The following is a 20,450-nucleotide window of genomic DNA, read 5'->3' on the forward strand; positions in this document are numbered from 1 at the left end:
GGTACTATTTTACAGATGAAGAAAGAATTTAAGTAAATTGAGAGAGAGAGTGTGTGTAAATAACTTTCCCAGGTTTTAGAACTACAAATAGGAGAGTCAAGATGCAAACCCAAGCAAATCCAGGCAGTCCGATTTAAACTCTTAGTTTTCCACCCTGACAGAATGCAAAGTATAACAAAGCCACCTGCTCTTCTCTTTTTCTGCACATTATACTTCTACTAATGAAGCATTAATTTGTTTTAGAAGTCCTGTTATAAGCCCTCGTTGGCTTTTATTGAACTTGTAACCACCAAAAATCTTTAGGTCTGAGCAAAAAGAACAAAACTAGAGGCATCATACTACTTGACTGCAAAATAAACTTCAAAGCTATAATAACAAAAACAGCATGATACTGGCATAAAAGCAGATATATAGACCAATGGAACAGAATAGAGAGCTTAGAAGTAAATTCACTCACCTACAGCCAACTGATTTTCAACAAAGTTGCCAAGAGCCCACATTGGGGAAAAGACAGTCTCTTCAATAAATGGTGCTGGGAAAATTTGGTATCTACCTGCAGAAGAACAAGACTAGATCCTGACCTCTCACCATATCAGGTCATATGCCACATAACATTTTGGCCAATGAGGGACTGTATATATGATGGTAGTCCTATAAAATTATAATAATGTATTTTTACTGTACCTTTTATGTTTAGATATGTTTAGGTATACAAATGCTTACCATTATGTTACAATTGCCTACAATATTCAGTACAGTAATATACCATACAGGTTTATAGCCTAGGAGCAATAGTCTACACCATATAGCCTAGGTATGTAGTAGACTATGCTATCTAGGTATGTTTTAAGTAGACTCCATGATGTTTGTGCAAATGACAAAATCGCCTAGTAAAGCATCTCTCACAATGTATCCCCATTGTTACGTCACGCATACCTATAAAAATCAACTCAAAATGGATTAAAGATTTAAACATAAAATCAGAAACTATGAAACTACCAGAAGATGATATAGGGGAAATATTTTGAGACATTGGACTAGGCAAAAAAGTTTTAGATAAGACCTCAGAAACATAGGCAATCTAAGCAAAAATAGACAAATGGGATTACATCAAACTGGAAAATTTGTGCACAGCAAAGGAAACAATTAGCAGTGAAGAGACAACCTGCAGAATGGGAGAAAATATTTGCAAACTATATATCTGACGAAGGGTTAATATCCAGAATGTATAAGAAACTCAAACAACCCAACAGCAAAAGAAACCCAAGTAACCTAATTTTAAAAATGGGCAAAATACCTTAATATTTCTCAAAAGAAGACATAAAAATGGCCAACAGGTATATGAAAAAAAAATGTTCAACATCACTGATCACCAGGGAAATACAAATCAAAACCACAATTAAATACTACTTCACTATAGTTAGAATAGCTCTTACCAAAAGACAAAAGAAAGCAAGTGTTGGTGAGGATGTAGAGAAAAGGGAATGCTTATACCCTGTTGGTGGGAATGTAAATTAGCACAGCTCCTAATGGAATGGAAAACAACATGGAGGTTCCTAAAAGATTAAAAGTAAAACCACCATAAGATCCAGCATTCCCACTGGTGGGTATATAGAGATATCTGTACTCCCATATTCATTGCAGCACTGTTTACAATAGCCAAGACTTGAAATCAACCTAAGTTGCCAGCAGTGGATGAAAGGATAAAGAACATGTGGTATATGTATACAATGGAATACTATTCAACGATGGAAAACAATGATATCCTGTCATCTGAGACAAAATGGATGAACCTGGATGTTATGTTAAGTGAAATAAGCCAGACACAGAAAGACGAATAGCAAACAGCACATGATCTCACTTAAATGTGGAATATATATATATATGTGTATATTTACTGATCTTATAGAAGTATAGAGTAGATCAGTGTGGTTAACAGAGACTTGGGGGGAGATAGGGGAGGGGAGGATGAGGAGAGGCTGGTCAAGGGGTACAAAGTTTCAATTAGGAGGAAGAGTTCTGGAGTTCTTTTGCACAGTAGGGTGACCATGGTTAACAGTAAGGTATTGTATATTACAAAATAGCTAGAAGAGAAGCTTTTGAATGTTCTCACCACAAGGAAATGATAAATGCATGAGGCAATGGCTATGCTAAATACCTTGATTTGATCATTATACAATGTGTTCATGTATGGAAACATCAAATTGTACTCCATAAATATGTACAATTATAATGAGTCAATTAAAAATTTCAAAAAACTCTAGATCTTTTTCACATGATCTGCTGCTAGAATATGTCTTTCAAATTCTGTGGTTGCGCAATTGGTTTTTTGGATCTGAATTCTGTACTGTATCTTTTTCCCTATTCAGTTTCAGTTGGTTTTTCTTCGATGCGTGGTTCCAGCCTATTGAGTTGTTTTGAGTTCTGACTGTGCTGTCTCAGCTCTGTGTCACCAACAGAACTGATAAGTATACCTTCTGCTACCTCTCCTAGGTTTTTGGTAAAATTACCAAGCAGCATAGGAAAAAAGACAATTTTTGTTCCTGTGTTGGGGGAGGAACATGTTTGATTGTAACCAGACAGAGCCTTGTGAGACCACCTCATAACTTCGATTCTGAAATTATTAAGCAAACCCTTTTTCCTTACTTTCCTCTAACCCAGAATTTTTCAACTTCTGCCCTATTGACATTTTGGAATGGAGAATTCTTTGTGTTGGGGGCTGTCCTGTGCATTAGATGATGTTTAACAGCCCACTGACTTCTACCCTCTAGATGCTTGCAGTCCTGCCCCCTCCCCTCACCCAGACACCAGAAATGTCTTTAGACTGTCAAATGTTCTCTGGAGGGACAAAATTGCTTCTCCTTTCATTTACAATCACTGCTGTAGCCTCATAAATGATTAAACAATCAAGTATTTATTAAGAACCTACTATTTGCCTAGGACCTAATGATTTCTGTGAACACTGAAGAAGACATGGTCCTTTACTTCAAGAAGATTATACTGTAAGAGACATGACCAAGCCCACAGAACAACTGGAAGAAGAAAAGCCCATTACTGAGTGATGCGGTGTGAGACTCAGGCTGTACGGCCTATAAGAACTCAGAGAATTGAGAAGACCAGTGAGAACAGAGATTTCAATAGCTCGGATTTGATTGGGTTGGGTAATTTGAATATAAATAGGCATGGGGAATTTCCTTCTACACAAAAACATATAGGCATACTTATATATTTAGGGAACTTTATTTTTTTATGTATAGGCAACCTTTCAAAACATAGGCATTACCTTCTAAATAAAAAGTCATGTAATCCCAGTACTTTGGGAGGCTGAGGCAGGCGGATCATGAGGTCAGGAGATTGAGACCATCCTGGCCAACATGGTGAAACCCCATCTCTACCAAAATACAAAAAATTAGCTGGGCATGGTGGTACACGCCTGTAGTCCCAGCTACTCGGGAGGCTGAGGCAGTGGAATCGCTTGAACCCAGGAGGCAGAGGTTGCAGTGAGCCAAGATTGTGCCACTGCACTCCAGCCTGGTGACAGAGCAAGACTCCATCTCAAAAATCAGAGCACACAATTTTACATGTATTTTGACAATGGGCAAAATACCTGTATTTGAAATCATACCTTCCTTGGAGAATTTGAGGCATGTGGTTTCAGAAGATGTGGAGGTAGTGGGTGGGAGGACATTCGGGTTGGAAATTCGGGTTGGAAGAGTAATGTAAACGAAGGTGCAGAAAACCAGAAGGAAACAGGCAAGGACCAGGGTTCATGCTAGGCACCCTGACAAATCAGGCAAGACGGCCGGCTGTGATGGAAGCACATCACAGAGGCACTGAAACCTGGCATAAGAGTTTTAGTCTCAGATGTTTTTGAGTTCAGGAGCAGCAGAATGAAAGATATTAAAGGAAGACAGTCTGACAAGGGATTATTTAGGGTGAATGTGCTAGAAGGTGCAGGGGGTGGCTTGAGCGGTTGAGAGCCAGACAAGGTGGTAACTGAATGGGTAAAGGAGTAATTAATAAAAGAGGCATTTTGGAAGACCAGCAGGAAGGATAAAATTGAGTCAGTTCCTAGGAAGTTTCTTGGACATTGAAAGTGAGGCTCTGCCTTGGTATAGGGCTGAATTTCCCATTTTGGAAACTGGGAGAGCCATGGTGCCACCGACATTCTTTTCCTTTAAAACTCCAAATATGTTTCTTTTCCTTGATTAATCTTACCACATTCTGATTGCTTTTTTCCTTTGGGAGTGATAAGAATAGATTTCAGAAAGAGATGGCTTTTGATCAGGGCCAGGAACACTTGGTAGGAATTGAGTTGGCAGAAATGAAATGGAGATGTGTGTAGGGCATTGGACGAAGGAGAGAGTCTGAGTAGAGGCAATGGTGTGAGCCAGTGATATGTTTGGCAAAAATGCATAGCTGTTGATGAAAGGAGTAAAGTGTCAGTACCTGATTAGGACAGGTGACATGAAAAATGTGAGGAGACTAGCATCAAGGCCATGCCTCTGGCTCCTGGCTACTTCTTTAAAGTTTAAAATTTGTTTTGCTGAGCCCTATAGAGTCACTGAATTAGCTACTACTACAGATGAAGCTCTGTACACTGGAGGAGGAGGACTCAGATATGTAACAACCGGTTTTTTTCTCTTTCTAGCCCAGAGTTTCTTACTATGATCTGGATTCGTGGGGGGGAAGGCTGGGTAGAGCTAGACTCATCATCTGCTTTGGTGTTCTTGGGAGCTTATCTCTTTTCCTGCCAGGTGGATAGTTTTTCCTTTCTTTCCTTCCCTTCACCTCCAGACCTCCCTCCTTCATTTTCTTTCCTTCTCTCTCTCTGTCTCTCTGTCTAAAATATAGTTGGGAAGAAAAAGATATCAGCCATGGGAACCTCTGGTGCACAGGTGTAAGGAACAAAGAGCTTTTCTGCCTTAGAATTAATCAGTTATCTCCTACTCACTCTAGCTCAGAAGTTGATCTACCTTTTGATGTTAAAATGCTAAATCTCATGGAAGTTATAAAATTTTCTTTCTTCCCACCCCTAACAAGAAGGAAAAACAAGTCCTCAACAGACTTATATGCATGTAGTAACTTATTACACAGTTCCTAGGTGTGAAGCAAGTGTCTGACCTTCAGGAAGCTGCTCCCTCTGCAGTGCTCAGGTAAGAACCCATCACCGTCGCCCACCTGCTCACCCTCCCTGCTTCCCACCCCAGGACACCACACCTCTCAGGAATTAGATGAGATATGGTATAAAACGTTTTTTATTTCAAAATGCAAAATGGTGGTCATTGTAATAATTAATAATAATAACATAAAAAGCATTTATCCTTCCTCCCTAGTGCAAAATGGTAGACGCATTTAGATAATTCACACAGTGTTGGAAATGTCATGACAATGCAGTGCTGCACAGCAGCAAAACTCAATCCCAAACTCCTTTGGTGGATGCTTGTGGTAGGTCAGTTCTAGATGTCAGCGGTTTCTCTGAAGTTAAATCCAAATAAAAAACAGCACGTGCTCCTGCACTCTCCCAGCGGAGTCAGGCTCCTGTGCGCGCGCCCCCTCTGTCTCTCCCTTCCTCTCTCGGTCTGTCTCTGTCTACTGCGTCTCCCTCCCACTCCGCTGGTCTCCCACAGTTCCTAGGAGGCGTGCTGCCGGTTGGACAGGGCCCGGCCGCCAAGGACCGTGTCCTGCTGCTTGCCTTTCTCCTGCAGGGCTTGCTTCTGGAGAGCCTGTCGCTCCAGGGCGGCCTGCAGCTCCGCCACGGCTGCCTCCTGGTCCCGCAGACGTCTGGCGGCCGTGAAGGGGCTGCACACAGTCTCCATCAGGCCGAGCACCACGCCGAAGAGGGCCAGCACGCTGCCCAGCACGTACAGCTTCACCATCTTCCCCTTGCGCTTCTGGGCCATCATCTCCTTGGCCAGGGGGATCAGCTCCTGGACCGTTTCCATCTCGGCTCTGGGCTCTCGGAGGCGGGAGTGACCTGCAGGAGGAGCAGCAGGAGAGGGGCTACAGCCACCGAAGAACGGCTCCCACCACCCCACACCCAGCTAATCTTGGGGAGGGCTCATAGAAAGGCGGACTACCTTAGTGGCACGGCGCGAGCAGGAGGCAGCGCGAGCTGCAGTTGGCAGCGGTCAGCGCGTCCGTTGGTCCGACCGACCTCAGCGTTCTCCTCCTCTCGGCAGCTGCAGCTCTCCCAGTTGGAGACTCCGCCGCTGGCACCGCTTTAGCGTCCGGGGGCCGCTTATATCTTTTCTCCGAGACACGCCTCCTGGGCTCTCGGGCCCAGGCCAGCGCGGTCAGAGCCAGGGGAACTCGGAGGGGGAGGAAGAAGAGGAGGGGAAAAGCAGGGGGTGGAACCCGGCTGGGACCTGGCAGGAGGTGGCCACGCGCTGAGCACGCTCCGACTGTGTGAGCTAGGGGGCCCGGCGAGGGTGCCATCGCAGCGGGGCGCGTGGGAAGGCCAGTGTGCACGCGAAGGTCCCACTCCAGGCGAGCGCAGGGGAGGACCCGGAGCCCAGGGAGGTGTCCGCGGACATCTCTGACATGGCGGCAACCTTCTTACTGGTGTCAGTGGGTGCACAGCTTCCCTTGTCCAGGACAGCCTGACATTATAAATAATGAGGGAATTTGGGGGTTCCATCTAAAGAAGAAAGCTTTCATTTTTATTCGGAAGGGTTGTCATCTTCCCACGTGTGTGGCAATGGATCAGAGAGGAGAAGGCAAGGGGGAAGGATCTGGGTAACAGGACAGAACAGGTTAGGCTTGGATAAAGCAATATGTGCTAATATTGTTTCTTTCCTGCCTGGTTGGTTTTATTTAGAGGTACATGCATGTATAGCTAGAGTCAGTTGATAGAAAACTATTCATTGATGGTGCTTTTATGCACAGAGGTGTGTGTGTGTGTGTGTGTGTGTGTGTGAGAGAGAGAGAGAGAGAGAGAAAGAGAGAGATTAGTCTCTTTGCCTGCGAGCTGTTTCCTTAAGTACTTCCGTGTATCAGGGAAGAGCCTTCAAATTCAAATTGTTCTCACTTCCACTTGAGAAGTGGAGTTGGGAGTTGGGGGGTAGGGGGTCAAGTATGGAAGGGGCTGTTGGTAGAAGTTCATCTGCCATTTTAGAATGGAAGTATTTCATGCTCTCCTCAATAATTCTCTGCCACCCTCCTGGGTTTGGGGGTACAACTTCACTGCTCCAGCTCAACTTCAGCTTTGAAGCAGTTTGTGGGCAGAAGGGCGTGTAGTAGACAGCTTAGGTAAGAATCCAGAGTGTGAGTACTCTTGGACGTGTGAAGATGTAGGATTGATTTTGACCAGGGTTAGCTGTAATCACCTGGGGCTGAGGGAGCGTTCTAGTTTGGCTTTGGTTATGGATATGTTAGAGTTAGCAAACTTGGGGAAAAAGAGAGGCAAATTGGCCAAAGGGTTAGCAAACTTGGGGAAAAGGAGAGGCAAATTGGCCAAAGGGCTTTAAGCAGAGAAAGGGAGGGGGCAGGGGAAAGAAGGGGAAATCAAACTGGCCAGAAAATTGCAAAGGTCAGTGATGCAATCTTGCAACAGCCTTTGCAGTCGGTCAGACTGAGCCCTGAAGGGCGGGTCGGGGGAAAAGGCTGTCTCAGGGATCAAATATTTTAGTTTTTGAATTGTTAACAGTAATCTTTCTTTGGGGGTCTGAAGCAATTTCTCAGATGATTCAGTTTAAAAAGGCAGCAATAACAACTACCCTTTGCCTTGACTATTAATAGTTCAGGCAAGGGCTTGTGTGTGGAGAATGGTCAAGGTTATCTAAATAGCTTATTTGAAATTCTATGTTTTAGAATTTAGTCTGAGTGAAGGTGACCAGGGGCCAAATAGAATTGATTATTCCTGGAGGACTGTGTTTCCTGCTTATTGTTCTTTTAACCTTGTCAGGCAGGAAAATTCTGTAACAAGGGTTCCCGCCAAGTTTAATATCAGTCTTGGCATTTTCTTTGAATCTTCCTTATAGTTTCAGAGCAACCTCTGATAACTGGCAGAAATGATTAGTGAGCTTTCCCAATATCTGTGAGGGTTCCAAACCCATTGACCTCTGGAAGAGCATGTGATGTGTGCCCTGATATAAGGGCTGTCACGTGGTTTCCATTCTGAAGGTGAGTCAGCCTAGCTTGGGACCCAAAATTCTGAAATTGACTGGTCCAGTAAGCATTTCCTGTGTTTCTGTAACTCAGAGACGCAAACCACATGTCTTCCTAGGTCAGAAGGCTGTAATTTACCTGGGGTTCCCCTTTCCTGTGATTTGCTGTGTTAGTGCACATCACCAGCTCAGATCCTTTTTTTGATAATTTGACTTTGACCTCCAGGTTCCAGCAGCTATATTGGTAAGAGCTGGACAGAGGAGGGGCAGCAAGTGCCATGGACGGAGGTCACTGGTAGACTTGATCTTCCTAGTTTAGGTGGTAGCTGGGGCTGAGCAGGAGATGATGGGAGTAGAAGGCTAAGGAATCCAGTGTTAACTCATGTCTAGGAATTTCTGAGTGCAGCTCCTCTGTCTGGGTGGGAAAAGAGAACCTGGCTCCTAGGGTAGAAGGTGACTAGGTAGGGCTTGGAAACTAAACATATATTTTAATGGGGCTGATGGCATTTTTAGGGAAGTAAAGCACTGTGTTGTGTCATGCATGCAGGTAAGACACAGGTTATAGCGATGATGGTCAAACCAAGCCATAGGGTGACCGACCATCTTATTTTGCTCAGGGTTGAGGGGTTCTCTGAAATGCAGGACTCCTGCTAAAACTGAGCACTAAAACTGAGATACTTCCAGGCAAACTGAAACACTTCCAGGCAAACTGAAATAGTCATCCTACGCTTGAGTCTATCTCAACATTTAACTCTTGCCACTTCTAGGAAGGTAGGAAGGACTAGTTTAAAATTTTTATATTTTGCTTTCTAAATCCCTTTCTCTCAGACATTAAGACATTCAGAGCCACCTGCAGAGGGTAAAGTCACAAAGGGGTGCATGTGTTTCAAGGGTTAAGTGCAGAGGAGGGATAGAACTGTCCCTACCACTCTGCCTTGGGGATTGAAGACATAGGGGAAAGAGGTCTTTTGGATGGTTAGTTGTAAATGAGCTTCAATAATAATTGTTATTGTTACAATTATTATAATATAATAATAACAATAATAATTATTATTTTGTTACCAGCTGCTTGCTGCCTACACAAAGTCACTGCCCACCCCTGGGACTCCAGGCAGCTGAAGGGAGGGAGTCATCATAGGAGATATGACAAAACTATTTGTAGTTTTAAGACTACCGCACTAGAAATTTTTTTTAGACCCTTAGTTACTTTCATAGTTTTAGAAAGGAAGTTGCTTATCACTCGGATATCAATGGAAGACACTGAAATTTATATGTGTAGCCACTATCTCCTCTGGTCTTATAGACTAGAGTTCTAGAGTCTAAATATTTCTGTGTGGATACCCTGCTATTATCACAGCTTGACACACTTAAAACAAGACTCCTTTCCTTCTCTATACTCTTACAAGCTAAGTCTTCTTCTCAATATCCTTATTTCTAGCAGTGACATCTCCGTTTCATTTGTTCTCTGGGCTTGAAATATCATGGCAGTTATTTGGAGAGGCCTTCCCTGACTACTGCATCCCACCACTCTCCACCCAGTGCCCTACTTTCTTTTTCTTCATAGCACTTGGTTACCTGATTCTATGTGGATGTACTTAATGGTGTGGTTTTATATTGTCTTCCATGTGCATTGGAGGATAGGCTTCATGAGGGTAGGGACTTTGGTTTGCTCCTCACTGTGTCCCCAGTGCCCAGTATAATTCTTAGCACATAATAGGTCCTTAATGGGTAACTATGGGATTAATGAATGGCTTTTCCATGGACTGTGAAGCCTGGCAGGGAAGGGACTGTTTTTTGTTTGTTTGTTTGTTTAGTAGATGCTTAAAGAAGCATTCAGGTTTTTGAGGGGACAGTTTTTTTGCTTTTAATCTTTTCTCCTCTAATCCATCTTAAACACTACCACCAAATGAATCTTCCTAAAATTTAATTTTTTATTGTCAACTGCCTGTTTAAAGCTCAAGATCATTTCTCATTGCCCACATAATGGACTCCTGGATCCTGCATGTTGAATTTGCTTGATTTAGTATTCTTGGAATTCAGGCTCTCTATGGTCCGATCTTCTCCTGTTCTTCTCCCACAATAGCCCTTTGCTCCACAGAGAGGTTTCTTCACAGGCCAAGAAACAATTCATTTGCATTGCTGCTGCTTCATTTATTTTTGCTCACACAGTTGTTTCTACCTGAAATGCTGTCCTCTTTCTACTTTGTCTTCCTTTCTTCCTTGAGGTCAAGTTCAAGTTCCTGTGCTCCAAGAAGCTACCACTGCCCATGGCAGCACACCCTGATCTCTCCTTTCTGTGAATTTCAGTTGCCTTTGGGGCTTGTACTCTACAGGTTGGCACTGGATGGATTACCGTTTTGTACAACTCTGTCATTGTTTCCTGTGGGCTTGCCTCAGCTCTGTGGAAGACAAAAGCTTTGTATCTTTCATGGTGTTAACATAGAATAGGAGGCTAATCAATATTAGTTACATTGACCTAAAAGTCAGTGCTGAGATAGAGAGGGCAAAGTGACCAGTTAAGGCTCTCTTGGGAAGTTATTTCAAGCACAGTAGCCTGTCCTTGGCTCAGAGCCTTGGTGTTGAAATTGCCCAGGACCTGGCAACTTGGCTTAGTTTCCTCCACTCTGGTCTCCTCACCTTTCACTTCCACTCCCAACTTAGTGTCTGACATTGTAGCCATTGGCTCACTCTGGGCACCCTCCAGCCTGCCCGTGGTACAAATCAAGGCAAAGGAACAGACTTTATAGGCATTCTGCTTTTGTCCTTCATAACTTTTGGTCAAGCAGAGCCACCAGCTGCTGGGGCATGCAGACTGTGCTGGAAGCCTTGAATAGCCATGGGTGGTGTGGTTAGAATTACCTGCACCCTGCTGCCTACATACCACTTCCAGATTAAACAATATACTCTACAAGTTTGAATCAGCACAAGGAATTTTCCCCAAGCTCAAATGCCAATTGGTCTTAAGGGTATAGGGCTCTAAAGTCAAGGAAACCTGGGTTCCTCCAAATCCTGACTCCTCCATTTGCTAAGGCCTGACCTTGGGCAAGTGACTTAACTTCTATAACTTCTACTTCCGCATCTGTGAAGTGAGAGTTACGATAGCCCCTATTAAATGGGGTGTGGTGATGATGATAAGCCCCTATGAAACAGATATGATGAGGAGTGAATCAGATAGAGCTCTGTAAGGGACTTAGGCAGTTTCTGGCACAAATGAAGCAATCATTAAATGATGGCTGTTATTATTCAATTGCCTCTGCCTCTTGCTCTACGTTGCCAATTTCCATGATGCTTTATCCCAGCCCGGGACATTTGCATTCCTTAGGTGACATTTAGGTAGCTTCTAGTAAGGTCCAAAAATATTTGTTGAAGCCAGCCATGTACCTGACACTGTGTTAAGCATAGTTATAGGAAGCAGAATGTGTGATGGCTCACACCTGTAATCCCAGCACTTTGGGAGGACAAGACGGGCGGATCAGGAGGCTAGGAGATCAAGACCATCCTGGGCAACATGATGAAACCCCGTCTCTACTAAAAATACAAAAATTAGCCGGGTGTGGTGGCACATGCCTGTAATCCCAGTTACATGGGAGGCTGAAGCAGGAGAATCGCTTAAGCCCAGGAGGCGGAGGTTGCAGTGAGCCGAGATCATGCCTCTGTACTCCAGCCTGGTGACAGAGCAAGACTCTGTTTCAAAAAAAAAAAAAAATGCAGAATACAAGCTGCATTTGCCCTCAAGAAGCTTATAGTGAAGTAGAGGACACAGACTGTAAACGAGTTATTATTGTATATTGGGAAAGGCACCGTAATAGAAATTTATACCAGATGAACAAAAAGCACAGAATGAGACAGGTATTGATGCCCTTTGGGGAGGAGGTAGTCAAAGAAGGCCTAAGGGTAAATGATTCCTGAGAGGCTTGGGATGTTAAAGGATGGATGGTGTTCACCAGGTGGTTCTGGGACAGGGTGTTGTTCAGGGCATGGGGAGGCCTTGAATGAGATGGGACTGCGTGTGAAAAGGGAGGATGAAAGATAAAGCATCACATGGTCCAAGAGAAGTTAGACAAGTTGGTGTTAAATCATAAAGGATGGATTTTGGGAAATGGCAGAAAATGAGCAGGAAGCAGTAAGTAGGAACCAGATAATAAGCAGTTGTATCAATAATCACTTATTCATCCCATGCCTAGGAATTGCTGACCACTCCCTTCTTCTAGAAACACATTTCTCCTTTGCTTCCACGATACCATATTCTGCTGGTTTTCCTCTTACCCTATTCTGGACAAAACTCAGGATCTTTATCTCAACTGTCCTCTTTATCTAACCTACAAATGTCAGCATTTCTCAGGACTCAGTCCTGGAGCCCCTTTTCTTATTCCACATGCTCTCTTCAGTGATTTAATTTACTGCCAGGGCTTCCATTGCTGCTTCTACACAGATGACCTACAAGTCTGAGCTCTAGACCTGTGTATCCCTCTACCTATTCTACATTTTGACTTGGATGTCTTGCAGGTATCAGAATTACTGTGTCTAAAGCCAAATTCAATATTTCTACCCCATAAACTTGTAACCATGTTTCTTAACCTAAGCTGCACCATTCACCTAGCAGCTCAGGTTTGAAGTCAAGGAGCCATCTTTTCCTCCTCGCTCTCCATCACCTCTCCAATGTGAAAAATCACCAAGACTTGTGGCTCACGTCTGTAATCCCAGCACTTTGGGAGGCTGAGGCGGGTGGATCACGAGGTCAGGAGATCAAGACCATCCTGGCTAACACAGTGAAACCCCATCTCTACTAAAAATACAAAAAATTAGCTGGGTTTGGTGGCGGGTGCCTGTAGTCCCAGCTACTCGAGAGGCTGAGGCAGGAGAATGGCGTGAACCCGGGAGGCGGAGTTTGCAGTGAGCCTAGATTGCGCCACTGCACTCCAGCCTGGGGCGACAGAGCGAGAATCCGTCTCAAAAAAAAAAAAAAAAATCACCAAGACTTATCATTCTACCTCTTAAACATCTGTTAATTCAATCTGCTTTCTATCTCCTCTGCCACCCTTCTAGTCTAAGATCTCATTGCCTCCCCCAGACCATTAATATGGCCTCACAGCTGGTCTCTCTGCCTCAGGTTTTGGCCACTCTACTCCACTTCAAGCCAGTGTAGTCTTTTTAAAAAGTGCAGACTTGGCCATGTCACTCTTCTCTTTCAAATCCTTCAGTGGTTAGCAAAAAGTTAGTGGAATAAAAAATAAAATAAAATCATTCAGTGGATCCCCACTTTGCCCTTTGGAATGCCCCAGATTCTTTGCATGGCATGTAAGCCACCCACCATCCTGTCCTTGTCTGTTTTTCCAGCTTCATCCCATATCCCTCAACCCTCACTCTCTGGGTGCCAGTCACACTGTTCTGTTCCTTTGCAGACGCAGGTTCTTCCCCATGTAGTTCTTTCCATGTGGAGAGAGCACTTTCTTCATCCCCTGTGGTCTGGTGAACTCTTACTCATCCTCCAAGTGTCACTGTTCTCTCATTTCCTCAGGGAAGACCTTTCTTGTCACCTAGATAAGGCCAGTTCCCCTGGCTGCATGCTCCCATGGCCACCTCACTTTCCTTTTCATAACTCTGTTGTCTGTCCCCATTTCAGGGCTGCAGTTCTATTCAGGAGCGCTCTCTGTCTTGCTCAGTGCAGTGTTCTCAGAACTAGGGCAGTGCATAGTTCCTTTGAGGTGTTTGATACATAGCGACCAATCTCTCTTCGATTGAACTATATCCTATAGGCAATGAGAGACACTGATACATTTTACACAGCAAAACACTACAAGATTGGCATTTTAAGTAGATCATTGTGGCAGAGTGCAGGATGGTTAAGGGAGGGGCAAAACTAGAGGCAGCTAGTGAGATGTCGTTACGGTAATTCAGGCAGGAGACCATGAAGAACTGGGCCAAAACAGAGGTAATGGGGAGAGAAAGAGACAGACTGAGTGATAAATCAGAAAACCTGGCAGACTTGTGCTGTGGAAGAGGAGTCACTTGGGGCTTGGGAGTCACTGGGGTGACTCCCAAGTGTGGGAATGAGAAGGGGAAGAACACCTCTGGTGAGAAAAATGAGTTCCATCTTGGATTTATTGAGTTTGGGCTGTTTATGGGACATGCAGGCAAAGATGTTCATCAGATAGTTGTATGTGAATTATGAATCAGGAGCTCTAGAGAAAGATTAGTTCTGAGGTCACTGCCCCTACTGTTGCAGCAATCCAGGCCCTCCCATGATTCCTTTCTTCTCCAGCATTATTTCCCTGGGTCAGTTGTTCTCAGCCCTGGCTCCACTTTACAATCGTCCTGGGTTATTAAAAACTACCAATGCCTGAGACTTCCCCAAGACAAATCAACTCTGAATTCCTGGAGGTGATTTTAGTGTGTAGCCAGAATCATGGACTACTTCCTAGATGACTTCCTCCAGTTCCATGGTTTGAGACTCCTTCAGTGCTCTACAGAACTTTCTGCAGCAATGGAAACGTTGCATATCTATGCTGTCCAATATGGTAGCCACTGGCTACATGAGGCCCTTAAGCAGTTGAAATGTGGTGAAAACTGGTGGCCTGAATGTTTAATTTTGTTTAATTAATCTAAATTTAAATTAAATAGCCCCCTATGTGTGGTTAGTGGCTACTCTATTGGACAGGACAGCTCTATACGCTAATGAATCTGAAATTTGTTTCTCTCCTGAGCTCCAGGCTTACATATTGTCTGATTTGCATCTCTTCTTGGATATCTAATAGGGTGTCTTTAAGTTAATGCATGCCAGATGAAATTCTTGATTTTTTTTCTTCAAAACTTGTTTACCTCCTAGTCTTCCCCATCTTGGGACACAGCATCACTTTCCACCCAATTGCTAAAACCCCAAACATGGAAGCTATCTTTTATTCCTTTTTCCCCCTCTCATCTCCCTCTTCCAGTTTTTCAGCAAGTCCTGTTAGTTCTATCAAATTGACACCTTGACTCCATCCACCCCTTTCCATCTCTAGAGGAGCATAGGATAGTCACAGCTATTTTAGTAAGTTACTGCATCTTCAGTGTGTGCCTTCTGAGACCTTTCTATGTATTAACTTACTAGGCCTACAAACAGCTCTATGAGGTAGGTAAACTAATATCCCTATGTTTATAGATGAGGAAACTGAAGAACAGAAAGCTTTTGCAAAGTGCCTGGGAATCAAATGGCTAGTCAGTGGTGGGGATGGGACTCAAAACCAGATAATCTGGTTCCAGGGTCCATGTTCTTCACCATTCAACACTGTGTCCCTCTGGCTGGTTCCAAGGCCCCACGTCAATGTTTTTTTACTCTGGTTACATGTTAGAATCACTTGAGAAACTTAAAAAAAATACCAATTCCTCAACCCCATTCCAGGTCAGTTAAATCTCCTGAAGTAGGGCCCAGGCATCAGAAAATGTTAGAATATTCCAAGGACTTTTCATACATAAATAGAGTTGAGAACCACTTCCTCTATGTGACCTAGCCCCTGTCTGCTCCCCGAACCCTAGCTTTTACCCCTAACCTTGCTCATGCTGTTTTCACCCCTTCTTCCTGCCCCTAGAAGAGGCCAAGCTCTTTGCTGCCACTGAACTTTTGTGCTTGTTCCTTCTCTGCCTAGAACACCCCTTCCTGGCATATTCTGGGGATTGAGTATGACTTTAGAGATCCTAAACCCTGGAAAGATTAAGGGTCCTCTACACTGCCCATCTAAATAAAAATAAACACAATATTACATTTTTAAAATATGTATAAGGAGGGGCCTACAGCATTCTCATTTTCCTGAGGGGTCTACTTCCATGTCTTTTTTGATGTATAAAAATAAACATTTTCAAAGGAAATTTTGGTGCTTCTACCTTACCAGTACCTTAAATATACGCTTAGCTTGTTTTGGGGAATCCAGACCTAAATCTTTTGGACTCATCCCAAATGTCACCTTCTCAGGGGGACTTCTCTTATCTGTCCTTTCTAAAGTGGCATTCTTCCCTTCCTGAGACCCATCTATCACACCATTCTGGTTTTCTCGTATTTCATAGAAAGCATCAAAATTTGTAATTGTCAGGTATAGTTTTTAGCTTACTAGCTTATTGTTTGTCTTCTTTATGAAGGAGGGCCCTGTCTGTCTTATTTGTTGCTATAACCTCCTCACCTAGTGCAATGCCTGATACAAAGTAAGTGATAGTTCCTGAATGAATGAATGAATGAATGTAGGCTCATGGATGGCAAGCAGCACAGAGTAGATTATAATCCCAAGGCAGATAGACTCATTTGGGTTGTTACCTTGTAAGACACTTTCTTCATGGGGTGGGAAGGGAGAAGTGAATTCATAGAAAGAGAGGACTGTTGTTGAAAGAGGGAGGGCCATGGCCTCTGCAACCTGGTGAAGTCTCAGAGCTCAGGACATGGCAGAAAGAACATGCTGTGATGTTGCATGGATTCTGGGTGTGGTGAGAGCTGATACTTACTTTTGGATAGTCATTTCCCTGTGTCTTCTCCAAACTTTCAGTAAAGTTTCTTAAACTCAACAGCCAAGTGTTTCGTTATTTGGAAAATTGAGGAAAGACCATGTGTTCATGCTCTGCTTTGGGGGCCAAGATAAGCAAGAGAGATTGGTGACAGCATAGAGAAATGGTGATAAGAAAGCTAGAAGTGTTTGGGGGCAGCAACAACTAGAATGGATTTGTACATTAGCATCTAACTTTAGAATTCCCAGAATTATTGTTATTTGGATAGTAGAGGAAAGAGTGACTCTTGGATGGCTAAAGAAGTCGAGGTTATTCTGGTTGCAAAATTAATAAGTTATTTGGTAATTATGTGTTTAATGTCTGTGTCCCATGACACAGTAGACTTCCTCTGGATAATGATTGTGTGTGAGTTGTTTACTACTATGTTGCTGGGTTCCTGGCATTGGGTGGGCACTCAATAAATATTTGTTGAATGAATGAATGGTTCTGGGTGTTTTTGTGTTTCTAGGTTATAAGTCAGAAGGGTCTGCTGAAATGTGATGAGGAAAACTAGAAGAAAAGTCCAGGCCCTGAGAGTGAATACCAGACAGAAGCTGGGGGTGGAAGAGTATAAATATGCAATATGCAGACCGATTTGCCGAGGAGGATTCAGATAGGAGATTCAGACTCCCAGAACAACTAAAAGGATAACAGGCACTGTCAAAGATCTAAACAGAAAGGCCAGAAAAGCAGCAGTTGGAACACACAGAGGGACTGTTGGTGAGAGAAGCTGCCCCTCAATGCTCATGTCAGCTCCTGGGATACTCTTGATCCCCAAGCAATGGAGTTAAAGAAACAAACATTCCTAGACCCCATTTGGTTGTGGGGCGGGGCTTCTCAGCGTATTGGTTTTGGTGCTCATTGGCCAAGGGCTGCAGCGGGCCAGAAACTAACAGTGGAACACATTATCATTGGCAGCACAGGGATAGACAGCAAATGTTAGACCTTTTTAATACACATGTTGCCTAATTCTTTGGGAGTGACACAGAATTCTTAAAACATGTTTACGGGTACTTGATTCCTAAGATTCTCTGTCCATCTGTGCCCTCCTCTCCCCTAAACCCACATTTACGTCTTTCATTCTCAAGGTTCTAAAAGCTGGATCTTAAAGGCTCGAGTGACTAAAATCTATGGCCTGATCCCAGAACTATTTCAGTTTCAAATACCAAAAGTACTGCTAGTTTGGTTCTTCCCATTTGTAAGTACCAGCTAGGTTAGATAGAGTAGGAAGTTGGCATGTAACTCAAGGCTGCATAGGGTTGAAATTCTGCTGATGAGTGGATCAGTTCATCATGAATTTTCTCAGGTTCCAATTTTTAGGGGAAAAATTATTTTTTTTCTGGGTGATTTTCTTGCTAAGTTGTCCCAAGAGGGAATTATGGGGTAATATTCATGGAATCATACTCTTCAAGCACTTTTTATGGTTTTCTTTTGCCTTAAGAGTTCCTACTAAGAAATCAGTATCTGCTTATTGAGCACCTATTATGTGCAAACACTGGGCTATGAACTCAAGAATTCTCCTTGACTTCAAGGATTTTATAATCCATGTTTGGGGACAAATCACAAAATAATTAACATTGAACAAGCGTAAGTATGCAACTTTGAGATATTTAGAAAAGAGACTGACAAAACAGAATGGAACTGTTTGCCGATGGAGTTGTATAGGTCAAGGTCCACTTGCCAGAGTTTGGGAAGAATTTACAGAGAATGCCAGAGAAGCCACTGCTGATTCAGGAATCTGATCTGAGTCTTGGATTTAGGATCTTGCCAAGTATACAGGAGGTGGAGAGGGCAGTGTAGACAGGCAGAGTTGGATGAATCAAGCCTAAGTGTGGTTGAGAGAGCAGATGACTAAATCAAAGCATGTCTGTGAAGGGGGTTGTGTGAGTTAGGGCCTAAAATGCAACTTTTTCAGCTGGACCCTGGGTACCTGGCTGAAGACTTTGGACTTTAACCTGGAGATGATGGAGAGTATGCAGGATAAAGTCCATACCAAATCCAACGCCTAGCAAATGGAGAACAAGCCAAAACTAACAAGATAAAATGTAGCAGGAAAAAGTGCAAAGGTATGTGTGCGCCTGTGTGTGTGTATGCTCACATGTATCTTAAGAATGACACCAAATTCAAGAGTGAACAACCTGTTTTAACAGTATTTGGCTCGAAAAAGACAGAGTTGTTAAAGTTTCTACAAGCTCAATATGGGTTTGTGGTGTGATTTGGCTGGGAAAAGCTTCCTGCACGTCAGGCCGCAGCAGTGGAGTAGAGTCTCCTGCACAAAAGCCATACTGGCAATACTATTTTCTTCCCCAAGTCCCTGAAAGGAACTGCTATTCCCATGTGCTGTTTCCATCCAAGTTTTTCCTGGACTCGAGGCAAACTTTACTTTCTCAGATCATTGTGCATCTTCATGCAGAGTTTACTGAGCCACCTGAGGTAACACTTTTAAAAACTTGGAGAAAAAGTATTACTGTCCAAACAGAGTGATCAAGTATTCCAGTTTGCCTGGGACTGATGGGTTTTCTGGGATGTGGTACTTCCAGTGCTAAAACGATGAGAGTCCTGAGCAAACCAGAATCACCGATCACCCTGCAACAGACCAGAATCTTCTCCTTGATTTTCTCCCACTTCCAGTGGTATGTCTTTAAGAGACTGAAGAGGTGGCATACATGTCTCATAAATATTTATCCTCTGACTGTAATTTGCAGAGGTCTCATCTATGTTTTTAAGATTTTTCAGGACAGCATTCTTGTCGTGTTCTAGGTTTTGCAAATATAGAATATTCACCACAGCAGCTTTTCCTACCAGTTTCCTTGAGATTGCGTTTTCTATAAATTGTCCCATATGTCATTTCCTTTTGGTGAAAAGTAGATTCCCTCAGTCTTGGTAAGCCAAATGTAGTGGAAAGAACACAGACTTTGGAAACTTAAAAATCTTCTATTGAGGCTGGGCGCAGTAGCTCATGCCTGTAATCCCAGCATTTTGGGAGGCCGAGGTGGGCCGATCACCTGAAGTCAGGAGTTCGAGACCAGCTTGGCCAACATGGCGAAACCCATCTCTACTAAAAATACACAAATTAGCCAGGCGTAGTGTTGGGCGCTTGTAATCCCAGCTACTCAGGAGGCTGAGGCAGGAGAATTGCTTGAACCAAGGAGGCAGAGGTTGCAGTGAGCCGGGATGACACCATTGCACTCCAGCCTGGGTGACAGTGCGAAACTCCGTCTCAAAAAAAAAAAAAAAAAAAAAAAAAATTCTGCTATTGAATTCTGGTTTCACTATATACTGGTTGTGGTGGACGATGCTATGTGTTTACCATGCCCTGCTTTGTTTTCCTCTTTTGGGCACATAGGAAAATTACCTAGGACCCCTGTGAGTCGTTCCAGTCAATGAGTTGTAAGCCACATTGATTGTGTCATTTCAGAGCTGAAGTGTGGAATAAGTGGGAGAGGTCTGCCATGCCCTATCTGACCTTGCTGCCATGATCTTTAAGGCTGTGTGTCCTGGTTGGTGCAGCTACAAGATGGCAGAAATGCCTAAGTGATGGTGTGGAACAGAGGATCCCTCTTCTCACCATTGTCTTGCATGTTTCCTTGTGTGAACCACAAATAAACTTTTGTTATGTTAAGCTGCTGAGATTTTGTGTTTGATTTATTACTGTAGCAAAGCATGTCCTAAAGTATTAGCTCTGTGATCTTGTGCAAGCTACTTAATGGTGAAGTTGTAAAAAGGGGAGTATAAGATCTTCCTGAAAGAGTCATCTTAAAGGACCACAGGGATTCCTAAACAAGGTATTGTGTATACATTTCTTACCATGGGGCCTGGTTCATAGGAGGAGTT

General features: G+C 43.5%; 1 protein-coding gene and 1 long non-coding RNA gene across 2 annotated transcripts; one reads left to right on the top strand and one right to left on the bottom strand.

Annotated features, from left to right (window-relative positions):
* Nucleotides 1–5,240: 5,240 nt before the first annotated feature.
* Nucleotides 5,241–6,400, bottom strand: G0S2 (G0/G1 switch 2). The gene is made up of 2 exons (XM_003831212.7): nucleotides 6,081–6,400; nucleotides 5,241–5,977 (listed from the first exon to the last, which is right to left on the bottom strand). The coding sequence occupies exon 2, from the start codon at nucleotides 5,943–5,945 to the stop codon at nucleotides 5,634–5,636; it is 312 nt and encodes a 103-aa protein (XP_003831260.1). The 5' UTR covers nucleotides 5,946–5,977; nucleotides 6,081–6,400; the 3' UTR covers nucleotides 5,241–5,633.
* LOC129397262 (uncharacterized) lies at nucleotides 6,271–20,238 on the top strand. The gene is made up of 3 exons (XR_008624507.2): nucleotides 6,271–6,408; nucleotides 18,532–18,682; nucleotides 20,035–20,238. It is a non-coding gene; the product is annotated as an uncharacterized LOC129397262 (long non-coding RNA).
* Nucleotides 20,239–20,450: the final 212 nt, after the last annotated feature.

Source organism: Pan paniscus, chromosome 1 (assembly GCF_029289425.2).
Source record: "Pan paniscus chromosome 1, NHGRI_mPanPan1-v2.0_pri, whole genome shotgun sequence".
Lineage (NCBI taxonomy): Eukaryota > Metazoa > Chordata > Mammalia > Primates > Hominidae > Pan > Pan paniscus.

Coding starts and splice junctions, on each gene's coding strand:
- G0S2 (XM_003831212.7), bottom strand. CDS start 5,945: ATGGAAACGGTCCAGGAGCTGATCCCCCTGGCCAAGGAGATGATGGCC.